This window comes from Pantherophis guttatus, chromosome 6, assembly GCF_059756535.1.
Source record: "Pantherophis guttatus breed Tessera chromosome 6, ASM5975653v1, whole genome shotgun sequence".
In the NCBI taxonomy this organism is placed as follows: domain Eukaryota; kingdom Metazoa; phylum Chordata; class Lepidosauria; order Squamata; family Colubridae; genus Pantherophis; species Pantherophis guttatus.
Window position 1 is genome coordinate 5,269,567 of NC_142068.1, and position 21,623 is coordinate 5,291,189.

The 21,623-nt window shown below is 46.4% G+C and overlaps 1 protein-coding gene and 1 long non-coding RNA gene across 14 annotated transcripts in view; one reads left to right on the forward strand and one right to left on the reverse strand.

Annotated features, from left to right (window-relative positions):
• Nucleotides 1-21,623, forward strand: part of LOC148112987 (cytochrome P450 2J2-like) — a 53,827-nt gene that overhangs the window by 20,222 nt on the left and 11,982 nt on the right. For 4 of the 13 annotated variants that reach the window (XR_015728418.1, XR_015728417.1, XM_087872046.1 and 1 more), the window contains exon 6: nt 317-458. Coding sequence is in view for 7 of the 13 variants with exons in the window: in XM_087872046.1 (XP_087728172.1) it covers nt 317-458 (142 nt within the window). In the remaining 6 variants the exon portion in view is untranslated. Of the gene's footprint in view, nt 1-316; nt 459-1,459; nt 1,645-6,442; nt 6,585-8,212; nt 9,438-14,060; nt 15,928-21,623 lie in introns of those variants that run through there. The other 9 variants (XM_087872048.1, XM_087872042.1, XR_015728416.1 and 6 more) reach the window with 6 other exon arrangements.
• LOC148112988 (uncharacterized) lies at nt 14,344-19,751 on the reverse strand. Its single transcript, XR_015728422.1, has 2 exons — nt 19,468-19,751; nt 14,344-16,197 (listed from the first exon to the last, which is right to left on the reverse strand). It is a non-coding gene; the product is annotated as an uncharacterized LOC148112988 (long non-coding RNA).

Sequence of the window (21,623 nt, forward strand, 5' to 3'; positions counted from 1 at the left end):
ATACATGAGTAGACCGGTGCCTGCAAAAATAAATGGGTAGGCCAGTGCCTGCAAAAATACATGAGTAGACCAGTGCCTGAAAAAATAAATGGGTAGACCGGTACAGCTCTGCAAGCAGTTAAAAGCCTGGTAGACCAGTACCTCTGCTAAATCCTAAAGAATTGTCACATGACCATCAAGCCACACCCACAAAATAAGCCACGCCCACAGAACCGGTAGTAAAAAAATTTAGAACCCACCCCTGACCAAAAGTCAAGACTGACTCCAAGGCACCAAAGTAATAAATAATTCTAACTAAAATCTCTCCTTTTGTTAGAAACAGAGTGAGCCCAACTCAACCTTTGATCATGAAAACATGGCTCTTTGCATTATGGAATTTTTTGTTGCTGGGACAGAAACCACAGGAAGCTTTCTGCAATGGGCTCTTTTGCTCATGGTGACATATCCAGATATCCAAGGTAAGAAAAACGGTAGTTCTGGCTCATCTGGGAAATGAGACTGAATACAGGTAGTCCTCGACTTACAACAGTTCATTTAGTGATCATTCAAAGTTACAATAGCACTGAAAAAAGTGACTTAAGACGGTTTTTCAGTTGCAACCATTGGTGGGTTTCACGTACCTTTGCTACCGGTTCGCTCGTGCGCATATTTATGACCGTTGCTGTGTCCCAAAGTCATGTGATCACCTTCTGGCAAGCAAAATCAATGGGGATGCCAGATTCACTTAACAACCGGGTTACTAACTTATCGACTACAGCGACTCACTTAACAAGAAAGGTCATAAAATGGGGCAAAACTCCATTAACAAATGTCTCACTTAACAACAGAAATTTTGGGCTCCATTGTGGTTGAAAGTCAAGGACTACATGTAAACCATCATAGAGATAAATTTATTTATTTATTTATTTATTACATGTATTTATATGCCGCCCTTCTCCCGAAGGACTCAGGGCGGTGAACACAAGTTAAGAAACATGTACAATAAAATCCCATTTTAAGCCAAATAACTAATTAATAATAAATAATAAAACCCGAAATCAGAGTCAGCCTATTTGCTTGAACAGCCAAGTCTTCAGGTCCCGACGGAAGGAGCGGAAATCAGTAGGTAACTCGGTAGGTAACTCATTCCAGAAGGTGGGAGCACCCACAGAGAACACCCTACCCCTGGGCACCGCTAGATGACATTGGCTCGCCGTCGGAACCCTGATGTCCCCTGTGCCCAGACTCACCTTGAAGGATGCAACATAATATCTGTCAAGGAAGTTCCCAATTCCAGGACTCCCCTTCCATTTCTCTGAAGATCTTGGTGAGGTGATGGGAGTGAGGATCTTATGCGCCTTGTTTTTTCGGTACTATTTCAGAAGGTCGTGCACAGTGACATTATACAGTCGTAAAGGATCTCCCCTATCACCCTCTACAATACTGTGGTTTATTTACCTTTTTCTAACATTTCACCCAGATAAAGTCTACAAAGAAATGGAAACTGTTTTGGGTTCCTCTGATTCCATTTGTTATGAAGACCGGTGGAAATTGCCTTACACTCAGGCTGTGCTTCATGAAATTCTGCGTTCAAAATACATTTTAATTGGTATTCCCAGGAGAACAATGAAAAATGTAAACGTCTGCGGCCTTTCTATTCCAAAGGTAAGAGAACAGATAACAGAGTTGGAAGGGACCTTGTTGGTCATCTAGTCCAACCCTCCCACCCCACTCAAGCAGGAGACCTACATCATTTTTGACAGAGGGTAGTCCAGTCTCTTCTTGAAAGCCTCCAGTGAAGAAGCTCCCACAACTTCTGAAGGCAACTTCTGATCCATGGGTTGATTGTTCTCACTGTCAGAAAAAAATTCCCCTTATTTCTAGATTGAATCTCTCCTGGATCAGTTTCCATCCATTATTCCATGTCTGGCCTTCAGGATCAAGCGGACTTCTTTCCATCAAATGAAACAAGCATCAAACATTCCCACTTTATGACATAAATCCTGAGAGCAACTTCTTGTATTATGCAGGGTCTTAGAGGCACACTCCCTTTCACACACGCAAAAATATCTAAGAAACGAGGAACTTTATAATTTACGTATATACGTAATCACACATGCATTCTTCTCAATTAACCAGTGGAACTGCTTGCCTTCAAAAATTGTGGGTGCTCCATCACTGGAGGCTTTTCAGAAAAGATTGGACAGCCACTTGTCTGAAATGGTATAGGGTCTCCTGCTTGAGCAAGGGGTTGCTTCAGTCGGCGTTCCTCCTTAAATAAGCTAAGGGAGTGGCCAATTAGCCCCAAGCCTTACTCTCGAGGAGACCTCCTCCTGAGGAGCCACTCCTGCTTTTTGGCAGCTCTGTGCGCCCGTGCATTGAGAAGAGACTCCTCCTCTTCGTCCTCTTCACTTAAGGGAGCTTCTGGAGGTTCTGAAGGCCCTGGCTGAATCCCCGCCTCTGGCACCACATCTTCTCCAGCCTCCTCATTGTCCGACTCGAGTGCCAATGTCAGGCTTGCTTCCTTCAAAGTCCAGGAAAGAATGAGCCAAACTCCATATTTTATAGAGTAATGTACTTTTACTGGAAAATGGGGATGAAATGTACTTGTTTGGAAAACAAATCTGTTACTGCCCAAATGACTGTGCACCCTTCACTTTCTGGTAAGTCCACAATAAAATCCATGGATATTTCCTTCCAAGGGACATCCGGTCTTGCCACACTCTGCAGCAACCCAGGTGGCTTCCCCAGAGGTCTTTTAGCTGAGGCACACACCGGACCACTAGCCACGTATGCTTCTATGTCCTTTTTGAGGGCAGGCCACCAAAACTGTCTTTTAACAAGATGTAGAGTTTTAACAAATCCAAAGTGTCCGGCTGCCTTGGCATCATGAGCGTATTGTAATACTGTTAGTCTTAAACTCTTGGGAACATACAATTTAGCCCCAGTCCAAGCTAGACCATCACGAAGAGTGCATTCATTTGAATGGGTTTTAAACCATTAGTCAGTTTTTAAGGCTTCTTGTAATTTCTGTAGTAGGTCGTCTGAAAAAGCTGGATCGGCCCTCGCCTGAGCTCTGGTAGTCACGGGCGCTGCCAGTTGTGTGGAAGGGATGATGGGTTGAACCACTTCTTTTTTGGTCCTGTTGTATTGAGGCATTCTGGAGAGAGCATCTGCCATGAAATTCTTTCCACCAGGAATGTAACGTAGGGTAAAATTAAAACGGTTGAAATGCTGGGCCCAACGAGCTTGCTTAGGTGACAGTTTACGTGGTGTTTTCAACGCCTCCAGATTTTTGTGATCAGTCCAAATTTCAAACGGGTGCTTTGCTCCTTCTAGAAATTGTCTCCACATTAACAATGCCCATCGCACCACAAAAGCTTCCTTTTCCCATATGGCCCATCTCCTCTCGGTTTCTGATAATTTACGGGACGTGTAAGCACAGGGTTGTAATTCCCCTTCTGTGTTCTTTTGCAAAAGTACTGCTCCCACAGCCATGTCGCTCGTGTCTGCTTGTACTACAAAAGGCTCTTCCATGTCTGGATGTTTGAGGACCGGCTCAGCAGCAAACAGTCGTTTCAATTTTTCGAAAGCTGCTTGACAGTCCATAGTCCATTCAAGAGGTCATGAGGGCCTTGGTTTTGCCTCACCCTTAGTTTTCAGAAGATTTGTTATAGGAAGAGCTATTTTGGCAAATGAGGGAATAAACTGTCTATAAAAATTCGCAAACCCCAGGAAACTTTGTAACTTTGGATTCCCATCATATTTCCCGGTTAGGGGGGGAATTTTTGGTTTTTTACGTCTGCGGGGAGGAGCCTGCAAGGCTGGGGGTCCCTGACCTGTTGCATCCCTCATTCGAGCCTCCGAAGTCTGAGATGTTCTTTCCTCAGCTTCCTCTCTTCTCCCCCACAAGCTGTTCCTTCTGACTTCCCTCTGGGGCCGTCTCCTCCCTTCTCCACAGGGAACCCATAAAACTCACGGTTTTTCCAGCTTTCTTCAAGATCATGGAGGAGTTGCGCTGCCTGTGCCAGCATGAGTTTCTCCTTTTCTTCCTGCGGCCACACTGCCTCCCCCTTACATGGTCTGGAGCTGGTTACACACTGGGGGGTCCCTCCCCAGTCCGGCAGCCTTCCTACTCCTTTCGACCATCTGGTTTCCTCAGTCTCCTCTGGGAGTCGGAGTCTTCTCAACCATTCGGCAGTTTCTTCCTCTGTTTGAAATGGAGGCATCGCTGACCCCGATGCTCCCATTTGCATTTCCTCAGTTCCCTGATCTAACATGGACTGGATCACAATCCCCTCGGTGGTTTTCCGGGATGACTGAAGTGTGTTTCAGCTTAATGTCAGGCTTGCTTCCTTCAAAATCCAGGAAAGAATGAGCCAAACTCCATATTTTATAGAGTAATGTACTTTTACTGGAAAATGAAATGAACACAATCAAGGAAAGCTGAAACTAAAGCAATAGGCGCGAAAGTTGCATATAGAAAGCATCCCCTCCCACTATTCATCATCAATCACCCAATCCAAAGGTCGCCCAGAGATCAGGTGGACACACGTCTGGCATCGTCATCAATCAGGAACATGATGACGGTTGACCCGATAGCCACTTCGGTGCTTAGGTTTCGTTTCTTCAATCCAGCAGCTTGTTTCCCTCCCCCCTCTGCTCTTCCCTCCCCCGTTTCTTATGGCAGCCAAAGCAAAAAGTCAGAGGCTGACAGCCAGCTGCACAGGCTGCTGGCGCAGCACCACACTAGCCTCCTCGCTGTCAGAATCAGCTACAATCTGCACAGGCCGCAAACAGGCCACAACAGGTATAGGGCAGTGTTGGCGAACCTTGTTGGCACCGAGTGCTGAAACGGGAAGGTGCATGCGTGCTGGAAACCGGAAGAGCAGAAGCCTGGTGCACATGTACGCACCGGGAAGATAATATTCTGCTTTCTGGCACGTGCATGCGCACCGAACACCTGGTTTTACGGTTTTTGGTGCACATGCGCATGCAAAGACCAGGTACCCAGTGCACATGCAAACATGGGAAACCGGAAGATCATCTTCCCCACATGTGCATGCAGTTATTCTTCCGGTTTCGGTGCTTCCGTGTGCATGAAGACCAGCTAGCAGGCGCGCTGGAACCCGGAAGTGCAATGGCCGATGGCTCACGTGTCCAGAGAAAAGGCTCTGCATGCCACTTCTGGCACACCTGCCATAGGTTCGCCATCACGGGTATAGGGTCTCCTGCTTGAGCAGGGGACTGGACCAGAAGACCTCCAAGGTCACTATTCTGATTGATTGATTGATTGATTGATTGCAGAAATATCTGTTGGAAGAAATATCCAGGTCCAGTTCCACGCTGGAGAAAGGCACTGGAAATAAAATGGAGGCTGGAGGCTGATTGTGTTCTGAAAGGATGTTGGGCAATTCCTATGAGGTTAATGGCTTTGGTCCTGTGTTGGATCTTGGGTGAGGAGGGGCTGCTTGTTCTAAACCATTCTGCCTTTGTTAGCTGTCAAACTTTGCTGCAAGGAGTTTTGATGTATCCTGTCTAGAATGGATTACCAAATCTGCATTTGTAAAAATTGACCTCCTCAGTTTCTGCTTGGCAGCAGGGCGAGTGTTGCTGGTTTCTGCCTCCCTTACGATTTTTTTCCTATTTTTCCTTTAGGGGAAATATTCTAACCTTCCTTTTTTTAATATTTCCCAAAATATTTCATTCTTCTGGGGTGGGGAAGGGGGCCTTCCTACATACCTAAAATCATATTAACGGTGTAGTTGTTTTGATGACCATTGAGAAGGAACTAGCCCCACCAAATTTAGAGAAGCAATGTTGAGTTGTCGCCTAAGACAGGGGTCTGCAATCTTTAACACTCAAAGAGCCATTTGGACCCATTTCACACAGAAAAGAAAACACTGGGAGCCTCTATCTTCAAAGAGTTTTGTCATGTGGCTTATTAACTCCGGACCGTCTGTGGGAGTGCGTGTGTGGTACGGGGACAGAACGAGCAGCAGCTTTGACTGCAGCTGTGTCGGGCCAGTGTCTCAGGGCAGAGAGCAGGTTGCATGTCTCCCCAAGCAACCGAGGTGCGCCTAGCACTAACTAGGGCCAGAAGAAGTACCTGTGAGACCCAGCAAGAGATGGGGTGCTGGAGAATCAGCCCTGTCCCCTTCTCTCTGCCGTAGTGCTTCCTGCACATGGCTTACAGCTCCGAGCCCGAAGCGGTGAGAGGTGAGGGCTGCCTTGAGTGTAAATGTATCAGAGCGAGTCTCCATCCCCTGCAGTCGCCCTTATCTTCTCAGGCCAGGCAAGGAGTCACTACTACCGGTTCTGTCTGGAGCCACAGCAGAGTGATGAAAGAGCCACATGCCACTCCAGGGCCACGGGTTGCCTATTCCTGGCTTCAGAGGAGTGTAACGGTAGTCAAAGGCTAAAACTGAGTTGGCTCAAACCTTGTGAATTGTCTTCCCTTCAGGAAACTTTAATTTTTGTAGATTTCCGTTCGGTTCTTCTGGATCCTAAGCAATGGGAGAGTCCCGAAGAATTCAATCCAAATCATTTTTTGGACAAAGAGGGAAATTTTATGAAGAGAGAAGAATTTCTGGCATTTGGAGCAGGTAAACTCTGAATCATTTTCCTGGTTGTTAGAAAGAGGATTGAGAAGAAAGCGGTGGGACATCCTTGATTGGGCCTCCCGCAGTCTTTTTTCTTTTTTTTTCTCAAAGTATTTTTTTTATTTTTTCCAACATAACACATAAAATACATCTCTTTCGAGAGCGAAGTCTCGATCCGGTCATGAATAGGTACAATTGCTCACATTTTAAAAAGGCTCCATTCACAATTTCCCATTATATCTTTTAAAATTCAAAATCAAAACATAGAAAAATTTTTAGTCAAAACTCTACAGTAAAAGTTCAAAATCTATAAGAACAAGTTTTAACAGAAATTCTAATATCGTCATCTAAACAAATCTATTGTATCAATACAATTTTAATTTCAAATTAACTCACTCATTTTTATTTCTATATATCAATCTTAATCATATCTTGTTTTTCTTCATCTTATATCTTTTTGCATCAGTATCAAAAAAGATTTTTTAAACAATATTCTAACCTCTTTTTCTAATTATTTACCTTACAATTTTATCACCACAAATCTTAAGTTCAAATTCTATACCACTCCATTATTACACTTTATAAAGCAAAGTTCTATCTAATTCTCTTGACCCTTTCCTCGATTCTTAATATCTTAAACTCTATCAATTTATCTTTGATTTTATCTCCCTTGTCATCTATTACTCTTTTCATGTTACACAGATTTATCACAAAAATATGTTTTATTTAATCTAATTTCGGGAATATTTTCTTCCATACCTCCCTCTGTTATTTGGCTATTATCCAACATATTCTGTTTGGCTAGTTCCCGCAGTCTTGAAAAGGAAAATCTGGGACCGGGTTTGGATCACTTCCTTTGGTGCTCTTTTGAAATCCAGTTTCTGACCTCTCTGTTAGAGCCGATGGGATCTCTGGCAATGCCCGTCTCCTGGAGAAACTGAATCTTCCAGGATAACGGTCTAGAGCAGGCGTGTCTAACTCGTGACCCATGGGCCACCTAAGGCCCTGGACAACTATGGCCCCACAATATTGTAATAAAAAATATAAAAAATAAAGTTTACTCTTCATATATATTAACTACAGGTAGTCCTCAACTTACAAGAGTTCATTTAGTGACTGTTCAAAGTTATGACGGCACTGAAAAAAGGGACTTAGGAGCAACTGTCATATCTGTGAAAAACGGTCCTAGGTCACTTTTTCCAGTGCCGTTGTAACTTCAAACGGGTCACTAAATGAACCGTTGTAAGTCAAGGACTACCTACAATGATTTAATACTCTACAATCAAGAAACGAACATATTCTGTAATTCCATCTTTTCATCTATATCTGAACTCAGCTGTCATTAGCCTGCATGGTGGGATCACTTGCCCAGACAAGAAATTTACAAATTGTTAGCAAAATTAAAATTACACTTTCACTATAGATGAAAGGGCCTTATAAGTGGAATAGCCTAGGGCCTCTTTTCATCTAAATCCGGCCCTGCTTGACTCCCTCCCTCCAGGCCCATCTTGGATTTATTATTTATTTATTTAGTCTTTGGTATGTTTGCCTTTGATCGATGTCAAGACTGTTCTCTCAGGGATGAATTTAATTCTTCCCTTTCTTGTTTTTTTCTAATATTTCCTTTGCAGGAGCTCGTGTCTGTGTGGCGGAAAACTTAGTAAGAATGGAGTCTTTCCTTTTGTTTACCAACCTGCTGAGAAGCTTCAAATGGCAGCTACCCGAAGGAGTGAAAGAACTCAGTCAGGAACCGCTAGTAGGAATCACCTTACATCCTCAACCTTTTAAACTCTGTGCCGTTCCTCGTTGCCGGAAATCCTAAATTAGATTTAAATGAATATAGGGCAGTGATGGCTAACCTTTTTGCCGTCGTGTGCCAAAAGCGGTGTCTGTGTGTGTGGGGGGGTCGCGCGCGTGCATGCCCACATCCATAATTCAATGCCCCACCCATGCCCAACCCCCCGTGCATGCATGAGCGACCTCCCCCGTGCTCCCCCTGCTTTTGGCATGCGACGGCAAAAAGATTACCAGTGTGCCCAGTAGGCCTGTTTTTTGCCCTCCCCAGGCTCCAGAGGCTTTCTTGGAGCCTGGAGAGGGTGAAAACAGCCTTCCCCACCCCCTCGGAGGCCCTCCAGACGCCAGAAACAGCCCGTTTCCCAACTTCCAATGGGCCCTGAAGGCCCATTGTTCACCCTCCCAAGACTCCAGATGCTTTTTTGGAGCCTGGGGAGGGCAAAAACTGCCTCCCCCCGCCCGGAGGCTCCCCGGAGGTCAGAAATGGCCAGTTTCCCGACTTCTGGTGGGCCCAGAAGGCCCAAAAATCTACTGGCCGGCACACATACATGCACTGGAGCTGAGCTAGGGCAATGCTCGCGTGCCCACAGATACGGCTTTGTGTGCCACCTGTGGCACGCGTGCCATAGGTTCGCCATCATGGATATAGGGTGAAGATATCACTGATGTGGCTTTTAGAATGATTTCTTGGTCATTCCCTTTCTTTTCGCGGGACCTTCTGTGTTGCGATCATCTTGGCGGGCTTCCCATGAGAGGTCCAGATTAGAGAAGACACAGGACAAGTGTTTCTCGGGATGAGAGAGCGTAGAACAAAGCCCCGCAATTTCTTTTATTAGTAATCAAAGTACAGCGTCATCAAAAGGCATTATTATGGCTCCACATCTCATATTACATACATGATACAAAGGACTTTCTCCATATCTGGACATTTATTTTTCATTTTATTTTTATTATTGAATTTCTATACCGCCCTACTCCCGAAGGACTCAGGGCGGTGAACAGCCATGGAATAAAACACATACATATACAAAATTTAAAATTGAATAAAATGAATTAAATAAATGTGGCTGAATTAATACCCATAATTTAAAATACCCATATTTTAAAACACATTAAAATTTAAAAATTTGCACTTAAAAGGGAGAAGATTTAGGCGAGGCCAGCTTGATGAAATAAAAGAGTCTTCAACTCGTGGTGGAAGGTGCGCAGATCCAGAATCCTCCGTATCTCTGGGGGGAGCTCGTTCCAGATCGTCGGTGCCCCCACAGAGAAGGCTCTCCCCCTAGGGGCTGACAGTCGACATTGTTTGGCCGACGGCACCTGGAGGAGCCCCTCTCTGTGGGAGCGTACTGGACGGTGGGAGGCTATTGATGGTAGTAGGCTGTCCCGTAAGTAACCAGGTCCTAAGCCATGGAGCGCTTTAAAGGTGGTAACCAGAACCTTGAAGCGCACCCGGAAGACCACCGGGAGCCAGTGCAGCTCGTGCAGGAGAGGTGTTACATGGGAGCTCCACGCCGCTCCCATAACCACCCGCGCGGCCGCACTCTGCGCCAGTTGGAGCCTCCGGATGCACCTCAAGGGGAGCCCCATGTAGAGAGCGTTACAATAGTCCAGACGAGAGGTGACGAGGGCATGAGTGACTGTGCGTAGCGAGTCCCGATCTAGAAAGGGACGCAACTAGCGAATCAGGCGAACCTGATGAAAAATCCTCCCGGTCACGGCCGTCAAGTGCTCTTCTAAAGACAGCCGCGAATCCAGGAGGATGCCCAAGTTACGAACCCTTTCCGTGGGGGCCAATGATTCGCCCCCAATAGCCAGCGATGGCACCAGCTGACTATATCGGGACGTTGGAAACCACAGCCACTCGGTCTTGGATGGGTTGAGCCTGAGTCTGTTCCTCCCCATCCAGATCTGTACGGCCTCCAGGCACTGGGACATCACTTCAAGGGCATCGTTTTGGTGGTCCGGGGTGGAGATGTACAGCTGGGTGTCATCAGCATACAGATGGTACTTCACCCCGAAACCACGGATGATCTCGCCCAGCGGCTTCACATAAATGTTGAACAAAAGGGGCGAGAGAACCGATCCCTGCGGCACCCCACATATAAGGGGCCTCGGGGTCGATCTCTGCCCCCCTGTCAACACAGACTGCGACCGGCCAGAGAGAAAGGAGGAGAACCACCGTAAAACGGTGCCTCCCACCACCAACCCTTCCAGCCGGTGCAGCATGATACCATGGTCGATGGTATCAAAAGCCGCTGAGAGATCTAACAGGACCAGGACAGAGGAACAACCCCTGTCCCGAGCCCTCCAGAGATCATCAACCAACGCGATCAATGCCGTTTCTGTGCTGTACCCAGGCCTGAAGCCCGACTGGAACGGATCCAGATACGATGCTTCATCCAGGTACTGGGGAAGCTGTCGCGCAACCACACTCTCAACAACCTTCGCAACGAAGCAAAGGTTGGAGACTGGACGATAATTAGCCTATACTGCCGGGTCCAGGGAAGGCTTCTTGAGGAGGGGCTTTACCACCGCCTCTTTCAGGGTGGCGGGGAAGACACCCTCACCCAGTGAAGCATTTATAATCCCCTGGAGCCAGCCTCGCGTCACCTCCCGGGAAGCCAGCACTAACCAGGAGGGGCACGGGTCCAACAAACATGTGGTCGCGTTCAATCTACCCAGAATCCTGTCCACGTCATCTGAGGTCACAGGATCAAACTCATCCCAGATAACAGTCTCAAGACCTGCCTCCGTCACCCTCGCTGGATCTATCCAGTCAGAGTCCAGACTTGCCCGAATCTGAGTGATTTTGTCATGCAGATATTGAACAAAGTCCTTGGCTCTTCCCTCCAAGGGGTCCTCCCGCGCTTCCTGCTGGAGCAGGGAGCGGGTCACCCTAAACAGGGCGGCCGGGCGATTATCTGATGACGCAATAAGAGCAGTAAAATGAGTGCATTTTGCTGCTTTTATCGCCACTAGGTAACTCCTAATATGAGATCTTACCAGTGTTCGGTCGGATTCAGAAAGACTAGCCCTCCAACAGCTCTTTAGGCGTCTTTTCTGGCGCTTCATCTCCCTCAGCTCCTCGGTAAACCAAGGAGCCAGGCGAGATCGGCGCCGGGTCAGAGGCCGCAAAGGCATGACTCGGTCCAGGGCTCCAGCAGCCGCCCTATCCCAGGCGGCCACTAGGTCTCCAGACGAGGCGTGAGCCAGAACCTCCGGGATTGGCCCAAGCTCCATCTGGAACCTATCAGGTTCCATCAGGCGCCTGGGGCGGTACCATCTTATCGGGTCCGCCTCCCTGCAGCGGAGTGCTGCGGTTCAAAGGTCAAGGCGAAGGAGCGAGTGATCTGACCATGACAAGGGCTCGATGACTATATCCCCTATCTCGAGATCACTCAACCACTGTCCAGAGACAAAAACCAAGTCCAGTGTGTTTCCCCCAGTGTGCGTAGGGCCATGAATTAGTTGGGTCAGGTCCATGGCCGTCATGGAAGCCATGAACTCCCGAGCCACCTCAGACGCCTCATCCACGGATGGCAGGTTGAAATCCCCCATGACCATAAATCTGGGGGTATCAACCGCCACCGCAGCAATAACGTTGAGTAGCTCGGGCAGGGCTGCCACCACGTGGCAGGGAGCCAGGTACGTGATCAGCAAACCCATCTGAACCCCGTGGCCCCACTTCACAAGGAGGGACTCACAACCGGCCGTCTGAGGCACAGTGGTCTCCCTCGGCCTAAGGCCTTCTCTAATAATAACCGCTACTCCCCCGCCCCTCCCCTGTGACCTTGACTGATGGAATGCGTGGAAACCTGGTGGGCACATTTCTAGCAGAGGGACCCCTCCCTCCGGGCCCAACCAGGTCTCCGTAATACCTGCCAGGTCCGCTCCCCCCTCATAAACAAGATCACAGATGAGGGGGGCTTTATTTACTATGGACCTGGCGTTGCACAGCATCAGATGAAGGCCCGGGCCCTGAAGGTCTGTACTACCTGGAAAACGAGTGGAGCCTTGGGGGCCGGAGCACCCTACCGCTTGAAGACAGCGGGTGCGTGCTCCCTTAACATGATATGGCCCCCTGCTCCCGCCATATCTACCTCTCCCACACACAGTACCGATGGTAAAAACACAGTCTGGACCAGCTCGACCCCCTCCGGATCCCCCACCCCCCCGCCGAACGTCCTGGCCAAGCCCGACCCCCCCCTTAGTGGGTTATCCCCCAAACCCACAGCCCTAATTCCAATCCCACCCCCCTCCCCCCTCCCCAGACCCCTTAAAAGTTTAGACAAGGACAATTTTAAAAACCCCCGCAGCCCCCTCTTTGCGGCATGCCACCTCTCGGGGTTCCAAAGCCCATCATCGAGGTAGGCCCTCGATAGAATGGAGGGCCAAGCCTGCGAGAGGGGGGAGTCTCGCAGACCAAGAAGCTCCTCTGCTGAGTACATTGACCATAGTGGGTAACACGACCATATCCTGAGGGTCTATATAAAAAGGACCAAGGAGAAGACAAAGGAATGGGGGATCTCAGAGACATATTTCGCAGGACCAAGTCCACTGTCCCCTCACAACAGAGGACATAGTCCAGTCCAGAGCCAAGACGACCACATTCCAAGGGGGAAATAGATCCAACCACCCTCTCATGGTGGTTAGGTCATCTGGACAGCCCCCTCTTGTGGTGAGATGGTAGCGATGAACCAATGCATATAGACAGCGTCCGGGGGTCAGGTCCAAAAATTGCCCTCTCACGGCGGTTGGTCCGATGATGAAGTCCCCCCGCTGGCAAAGTGCATATATGTAGAAAACCTCCCGGTTCAGCCCCCAGGGGCTCCGACACCCGGCCACCCTCTCACAGTGGTCGGACAAATGTCTAGCCCCCTCAGCCGACGGGATGCAGCCATGTACCAGCTTCAGGTGAAAATAGCCCTCTCCAGAGTCAGGGGGGTTCAGAATAGTGATAGAACATAGTGCCAATGAGTCCCACAGGCTTGATAGTTGGTCCAAGTGGGCCCAGTCCTAAAAGGGAACGCTGGAGGAGAGAGAAATGGGGCAGTTATCTCAAGCCCCCAGCCCCCGCACAACCACAAGTTGAGGCCTCCCAAGGCCTGGAAAGTCACTCCGGGTCTTTTCCGCCCCAACCGTAGTTGCAGGTCTCCCAGTCCTGATGATTCATTGCCCCCCCAACTCCTATTCCAAGGGGGGGGGTCACCAGCGCCGTCTGACCGCCAGCTAGCCTTCACTGCAACTGTCATCGCTGCTGCCACCACGCCATTGTCGCCAACCCCCGAAAGAGCCTGGCGACGTCCCAGAGATCTTCAGGGGGTGCCCGACACATCTTGCAGCTCTTTGGGCAACCCCCCCGGGCTTGAAAACTCGCCGCTCAGCGGGCGCCCCCGGCTCCAATTAGCCGATGGCCTCCGGCTGTGAAAAAACACTGCCGACGCTGCCGATGCCCAGCTGATCAGCCTGACGCTCCTAGCATCGCGCCTTCCTCTCTGCTGAGTCACGGAGGGAAAGAAGACCCTCTCCGTGCTGGCAAGGAGCTCCCCTGACTGGTCCTGGGGTCATAACTTTCACATCCTACCATATTACAGTAAATCACATGAATTCTAGGAAAGCGATACCTAAGGCAAAAACAAAACTTAACTCTTGCTATGTTATCATATTTGGCTTTGTTCCCAGCATATTCTTCTGCTAGCCGAGAGGTCCATCTCCCCATTATCAGAGGTTACCTCAGTCCTCAGGAATGTTCTACAAGGAGATGTCTATGCCTTGCAAACACAGCCTCCATTCTAAATAGAGCCCCTCCAGTGGTCATCCAGCTGAACCCGCTTTTCATACTCAGATTATTTCGGTGCCAAGCTCCATACACGTGTCCAACCAGCTAGGCCGATCTACACATATACTGTGGCCACCTGATTCCCACATCTCCTCTGTTGGTTTTTTTTGCAACAGGGTTCAGCTGTGTTGTTATTATGATGTTCTCTTTACGTTTGGGAAACATGCCTGTCATCATAGCAAACAAAGCAGGAATACATTGGATACTACAACATACAGAAATAAGCAAAGCAATGATCATGAGTACAGTAGACAATATGTTCTTCAGCCATCCAGTTTCTGCAAATGTTTGTAGCTCACCCATCCTTTTATTACGGTGAACAAAGTTAGTGGAAAAGTGGCCAGGAGATGTCAAGCGAGGTAGGCCATCAAGTTTCTGAGTTGTATTCCAGTTATACATTTCCACAAATCGCTCGCACAAATTGTAAATCCATCCGGATCCAGGCACCCAAGAAAACCACATGTCAGGAGTTTGTAACCTCTGAGTTATTCTGGAAGCCCTATCTTGCAAGTCCCGAGCACCTTCTCTGACCACACCTGATTTGTTCCTCCAGTTCCAGAAGGGCTTTGGTTTCACTTTTCAGGACGTCCTTCCTATTGGAGGGAATAAAACCTTTGCACATTTGCAGAAGGGAGGGGAGACATTGGATACAGCAACAAAGCAAAACAAGCAGTACAATTATAGATACAATAGTTGGCATAATTGATTTCAACCAAGAACCATCCGGGAGCCATGACCAAAGGGCAGCCCAGATGTCAATGGCGCCAGATCCATCGGATGATAAGGGATTGTTTTTGATCAAGTTTTCCATATGTTCTATGGTGTGAGTGATGTTATACTGATAATCAGATACATAAGTACAACAATGTGAGTGTATGAGGGCACAAACGCCTCCTTTAGCTACTAGCATAATATCTAAGGCATATCGATTTTGTAAGACCACCTCCCTGATTTCAGCCAGTTCTTTGTTCATCAGCTTCAGCACCTTGATAGTCTCGTTGAACATATGTACTGTCCAGTTATTTAATAAATGAAGATCCAGATAGTTCATTGCCACCCGAGATTGGGCAAGATGCCTCTGGATATCTGAGTTTTTAATGAGCCACCCAGTGTCAGTGGTGGGTGTGGTTTGGGAAATAGGAGTAGTGGAATTTGTCCGATTAGCAGCTATTTGAATGTCTTTTATTACTGTCCCATCATAATTGAATGTAGAGGCTGCTGACATGAAGGATCATGAGATGTAGGGGCAATAGATGCAAGATCGTGACTTAATTCCAGAATCCGTGATATATAGTCTCCTCTATGCAATTGTTGCAGAGGCCCATGGTCCTTATTCAGAGGCCCATTGTCCTTATTTCCAGCTGAGGGGGCAGCTGGAAATGTCAATATGGGAACCTTAGGTGGTGGAGTAGACTTAGGTAGAAAGTAAGGACCTTGTGCATAGACAATGTGTTTGTAGCGGGAGTGTACTTGACTTAAAGTGTATGTATGTGGGGATTTGATGTTCCTTACATGGTCACTTGAGAGTCCCAAAGCTAACAATGTCCAAGGCCATAAACAAATCATAGTCACTTATACGTGTGAAACAAAATTACTAGCAAAATCAGAAAAACAATTACCTACAAAACCCACTCCCAAACTTCTACTAACATTAGTATGTGTAAGAAAGTGTTATATTAAAGCTAATAAAATGTATATGTACAATGTGAAGGTAGTTTCCTCCTGATGAATCTTCTGCTGTGCGTTGAGAGTTGGTTGCCGGTAGAACTCAGCAGGGTGTTTTCTTCTTAAATCTCAGCACGAGGGGTTTCTCCTTCTTTTTGTTGTAAATGATATGGTCTTACATGTCTTCTGGGGATTCAAATGATGCGATCATTGTCCTGGACAGCAGCATATCCACAACCCCAGGTAATAAGGTCAGCGGGCCCTCTCCATGCAGGATCAGGTAGTTGGTGGAAATAGACCTATGGTTTGGGGTAGCTGATGGAGAAGCAGAAAAATGACGGGTCACAGCCGATGTGGGAGGCTGTCCAGTCAGGTTAAGAAAGTTCAAAGTATATAAGCAAAGATTGAGTTTGTTTTGCATGGCTGGGAGGCCGAGGCATTTTTCCTCTTTCAATTTATAAGCCAAATTTGTGTGTGATGGACCACTTGTTACAAAAGTCTGCAAAGGCAGTACTGGTGTACGCAGGTCCATTGTCAGTTTTAAGTTCAATTGGGCGTCCCATCGATGCAGAAGTCCGAATACAATGATTTATTACATGTTTGGTTGCTTCTCCCCTTTGTGGGGATGCTATAATAAATCCTGAATAAGTATCCACGGAAACATGCAAATATTTCCATGGGGCAAAGGAAAGGTATTGAGTCACATCCATTTGCCAGATTTCACAAGCTTTGAGACCTCTAGGGTTTACACCCATAGGGATAGAATGAGCTTGTTGACTACAGGTAGGGCATTGTTGTATGATGGCAGTCGCTTTGGCTGCCATGAGACCAAATTGTTTCGCTAATGCTTTTTTATTTTGATGGAAATCTTTGTCTCCGCCACCCATAACATCTATAACCTTCCAATAAACAAATCTCCTTATAACACTAAACATTCAAGTCCTTCTCCCATTGCCATTCTGACTTCCAAGCCAGCTCAAGTCTGTGCAAACCAATTTACCTAAATATCTTCTCTTACCTAAATGTCTTCTCTTACGATCTATAAACAATTCAACCCCTTCTCAGCACCAATATCTGATAGTCCTTTTAAATCTCCTTGTAAACTGAGCTTGATTCAAACAAAAACAAGAATACTTCCAAAAGTCAACTTTCTGCTTTCCTTCACTAACTCTCTCTTCCCTCCCCACTTCTGGGTTAAAACCCTCAAAGCCATTCCCTTACATTCCCTGTAACACTGGGTTCTTTGCATACCAGTCTTTATTCAAAATAGCACAATTATCTATTCACAGCCTACAATATCCAGTCAATCCTAGAAATTTCCTCAACTCTTCAGGTGTTATTTTTGTTACTTCTTTCATTAATTAAATGTCCTAAGTATTTTATCTCTCTGTCTACATATTGTAATTTCTAACTCATCTCTGTGACAATTCCTAAAAAGGCAGCAACTTATGCTGCTGACAAACAAACAAACAAATAAACAAACATGCCATCTGTTAAGTATGCAGAATGCATGCAGACATAAAAACATTAAGGAGTAAGAAAAATAGCTTCAAAAATAAAACAAACAATCTAAATGAGATATTTTGAGTCAATACTCTGAAATATAATTGGGTATGAAAGTATTTGAAACGTCAAAAATTTCCAGAAGGCAAAATTGCATTCTGAGCCAAAACAGAGCTGTGCAAAGGCAGGTATCAGATATCACCCTTTACCCCGCCTTTCTCAGGCTGGTTCTCTGAGAGAAAAAAAATGGTGAAGAGAACAAAAAAACCCGTAGCCCCCCTCTTCGTGCCTCTCACCTCCCAGGGGAAAAAAAGGAGGGGGTGAGAGAAAGGAAAAAACTTTTTAAAACGGACAAGCCTCCCTCCTTCTGGGAAGACAAGAAGAGAAAGGAAAAAAAAATGCTTATACACAAAATTACATTTCAGGCAATCCAATAAATGACTACATACACACCCATTCACATCTGTACTGCAATCAGACCTTTTGTATATTGCGTCCTCCATGCAAATCAGTCATTAAATTTATTTCAATGAACTAGCCTATTCCCGAAGCAGTGAAAAAATTCAGGCAGCAGTTTTAATCACAATGGTGATTTTTGGGCCCATAACCATTGCCTGCCTTTCCACAGCTTCAAGCAGAAGCCCATCCATTTTGCTGGTCAGCCAAAAAAAATCATAATTAATTCAACCACATTCAATTCCACACACTATCATTATAGATGCACATCAACAAAATATTTGTAACAGAAATCACTTCAAGTTGATCAGTTAAACAATTTCTTCTTTCAGCCTGACAAACATATTGAGAGTCGGAGATCAGATTAAAAGGTTGTTGAGAAAAAGTGTGGAAAGCTAAGATAGCTACAGACAATTAGTCAGTTAGAGCACACTGAAGAGATCTGAAGATAAAAGTGAAAGTCAGATTTTGAGATAGATTTATTAAATCAGTTCCATTTCTTCAAAACTGAGTACTCAAGATGTTTTTAATTTTCTTCACTGTAGCAAACACTGCAGATGGAACTATAATTAAATCTCCTGGCTTTTTACCTTTAGTCAATAACTCAAATAATGGGCTAAGTAAATGCATAGGTAAAGAAAAATATGAGCGGACCCAATTAATAGTACCCAGTAATTGTTGCAAATTTACTAAGGAAATAACTTTGGGTAACTTTAAACAAGGAATAGCCGAAGCAGAAAGAAATTGCAATAGTTTATGCCCTAAATGCAGATAAGAAGCGTACAGCTGTATTTTTTCTGGGGCAATGTGCAATTCATTTACACATAAATCATTTTGTATTTCAAAAAGCCAATTAGGTTGTATTTTTTGCACTCCAATTAAAATGTCATCTATACGATGATAACCAGGGTTTTGAGGGTGAGATGTTACAGACATGCCCCCACTTTTTGGATTTTTACACTTTTCCTTGAGGTTTGCTGCCTGTGATAAAGCAGTTGCTAACAAATTGGTTTTATACAATGTTCCTATATCCTGACACACTTTAATCATAACTGCCAAATCAAGATCTTTTCCCAGCCCAACAATTGCTTTTAAGTGGTGTTCTCTTTAGCACATTCAGAAGAAGCTTGCAAAATTGCAGCCGGTAGACAGACAGAAAGCATTTCAGGAATTTCTTCTATATTCCACCCCCCTCTTTTTTTTTTTTCTAACTGTTTCTTTAAATTCTGCTTAATGGGGGTGTAACTAGCTCCTTCAGAAGGAGCTGATGATTAATTTCATGCCGTGCGTCTGCGTGGGTGATTTAACGCGAGAGCGCAACTTGCAGTCTCTCAACAAAGTCTGAAAAGGAACCATTATCAGTGTCCTGAAGGCTTTTTTTTTTTCCATGCATCATTAAACACTCTATAATCAATCTCCAGAGTGCCAGAATTTTTCCAGGGGCTTGAGGTTCGTGGAGGCAGGATCCTATCTGCTTCCACATTTTCACTTTTAAAGAGCCCTTTTCCGGATAAGCCGGATAAGATTGCCAAATGTATTTTAGAAGGTAAATCAAATTCTTTTTTATCACGGGCAGGACTTTCCCGTTATCTTTTAAAATAGTAATATTAGTCTTGGATATCTCACCAAGCTCTTCAGATGCTCCATCTGCTGCTTGGAAAGACCTCCCCCCATACTCACGAAAGATTGTCGTCGTGTTTCAGGCGAAATCGGGTGCGCAGCCTCATTCCAGGCAGTGAGAACAGGAGTTCCAAGAGACGTATAGCCTCAGAGGGTTATCACGTCGGGACGTATCCGTTTCACGAGATCACGTCGGGGTCACCAGATGTTGCAATCATCCTGGCGGGCTTCCCATGAGAGGTCCAGATTAGAGATGACACAGGACAAGTGTTTCTCGGGATGAGAGAGCCTCGAGCTGACTCCAGACCTCTCTTTTATTAGTAATCAAAGTACAGCGTCATCAAAAGGCATTATTATGGCTACACATCTCATATTACATGCATGAAAAGAGGAAAGCATCCATATAGGTTTCACATTCTACAATATTACAGTAAATCACGTGAATTCTAGGAAAGCGATACCTAACTCAGAAACAAAACTTAACTCTTCTATGTTATCATATTTGGCTTCGTTCCCAGCATCCCATCACCTGCCAACTGAGAGGCCCCGTTACCAGAGATCTACTTCAGTTGTCAGGAATGTTAGTTCAAAGGGATTGCTACACAGTTTCTGTTCTACAATATTATGAACAAAGAGAGAACGAATAGGGCCCTTCAGTGATCATCCAGCTAAACCCGCTTTTACCAAGCTCCGTATATGTGTCCAACTAGCTAGACTGGTCTACACATATACTATGGCCACCTGATTCCCACAGTGCTGTACCGCTAAGAACTCATCTATTCTAGCCTGCCAGTCCCCTGCATCAAGCCGGGAGAGAGCTTCTTTGGCCGTTCTTACAAATCTCTCTGCAAGGCCATTAGAAGCCGGATGAAAAGGAGCGGATAATGCATGTCTTATGCCTAATTCGGCTAGGTAGCCTTCAAATTGAGTTGCCGTGAATTGAGGCCCATTGTCAGATACCAGGGTGTCCGGCAACCCGTGTGTCGCGAATAGTTTTCTGAGTACTTTGATTACGGCCTCAGAAGTGGTAGATGGCATTAGGGCAATTTCGAGCCACTTAGAATATGCATCTACAATAATAAGAAAGTTCTGGCTGTGGAACGGGCCAGCGAAATCAATGTGAATCCTCCCCCATGGCCCTTTTGGTTTTTCCCATTCACGAACAGAAGCTATGGGCGGATCTGGGCGGGACTCCTGGCAGGGCCTCACCCTGGCACTTCCCCACCCACTCAGTGACATCTTGATCGAGATGTGGCCATAACTACGAGCTAGGCCTTTCATGCGAACAATACCAGGGTGTCCCTCATGCAACATTTCTAGAACTCTGTGCCTTAACTGCGAAGGAATGACCACCCTGTCTCCCCACAACAAGCAACCCCCCAACATTGACAGTTCATTTTTTTTGTTAAAGTACAATTGGAAGTCACCACCGTCCACCTTGGTAGGCCAAACCCTCGTAACCCAGCCCATTACAGTGCGCAAAACAGAGTCTCTGGCAGAAACCCTCGCCACCTCGTTTGAAGAAATGGGGCCCGGGGAAACAATGTCAAGCAGTAAAACTGGGGCTTCCGGGGTCGGATTGTCCAATAATTTGGGCAAAGGGCATCGGCTGAGGGCGTCAGCATGGCCCAAGGTTTTGCCCGGCCGGTGGAGCAGTCTGTATGAGTACGCGGCTAAGAAAATGGACCATCTGGTCATCCGGGGGGAAAGAGCAGCTGGGGTCGGTTTATCTCCAGCCAAAAGTCCCAAAATAGGCTGGTGGTCCGTAATAAGTTCAAAAGTGCGGCCAAACAAATACTCGTGAAACTTCTTGACCCCAGCTACAGCCGCTAGTGCCTCTCTATCTAGTTGGCTATAGTTTCTTTCAGCACTAGACAAAGTGCAAGAGTAATAGGCGATGGGCGCCTCTAACCCGTTCGGCAGTCTATGGCTTAAAACTGCCCCTACACCAAAGGGGGAAGCGTCACAGACCAAGACTAGAGGTAGTTCGGAATTGTATTGGATGAGGAAACTGTCCTCAGACAAAAGTCTTTTTACAGCGCTGAATGCGGCCGCTTCTCGCTTGCCCCAAACCCACGGAACGTTTTTCCCAAGGAGCCTGTGCAGAAGCTCCGCAACGGTGGCTTTGTGTTTCAGAAACATCGTATAGAAATTGAGAAGGC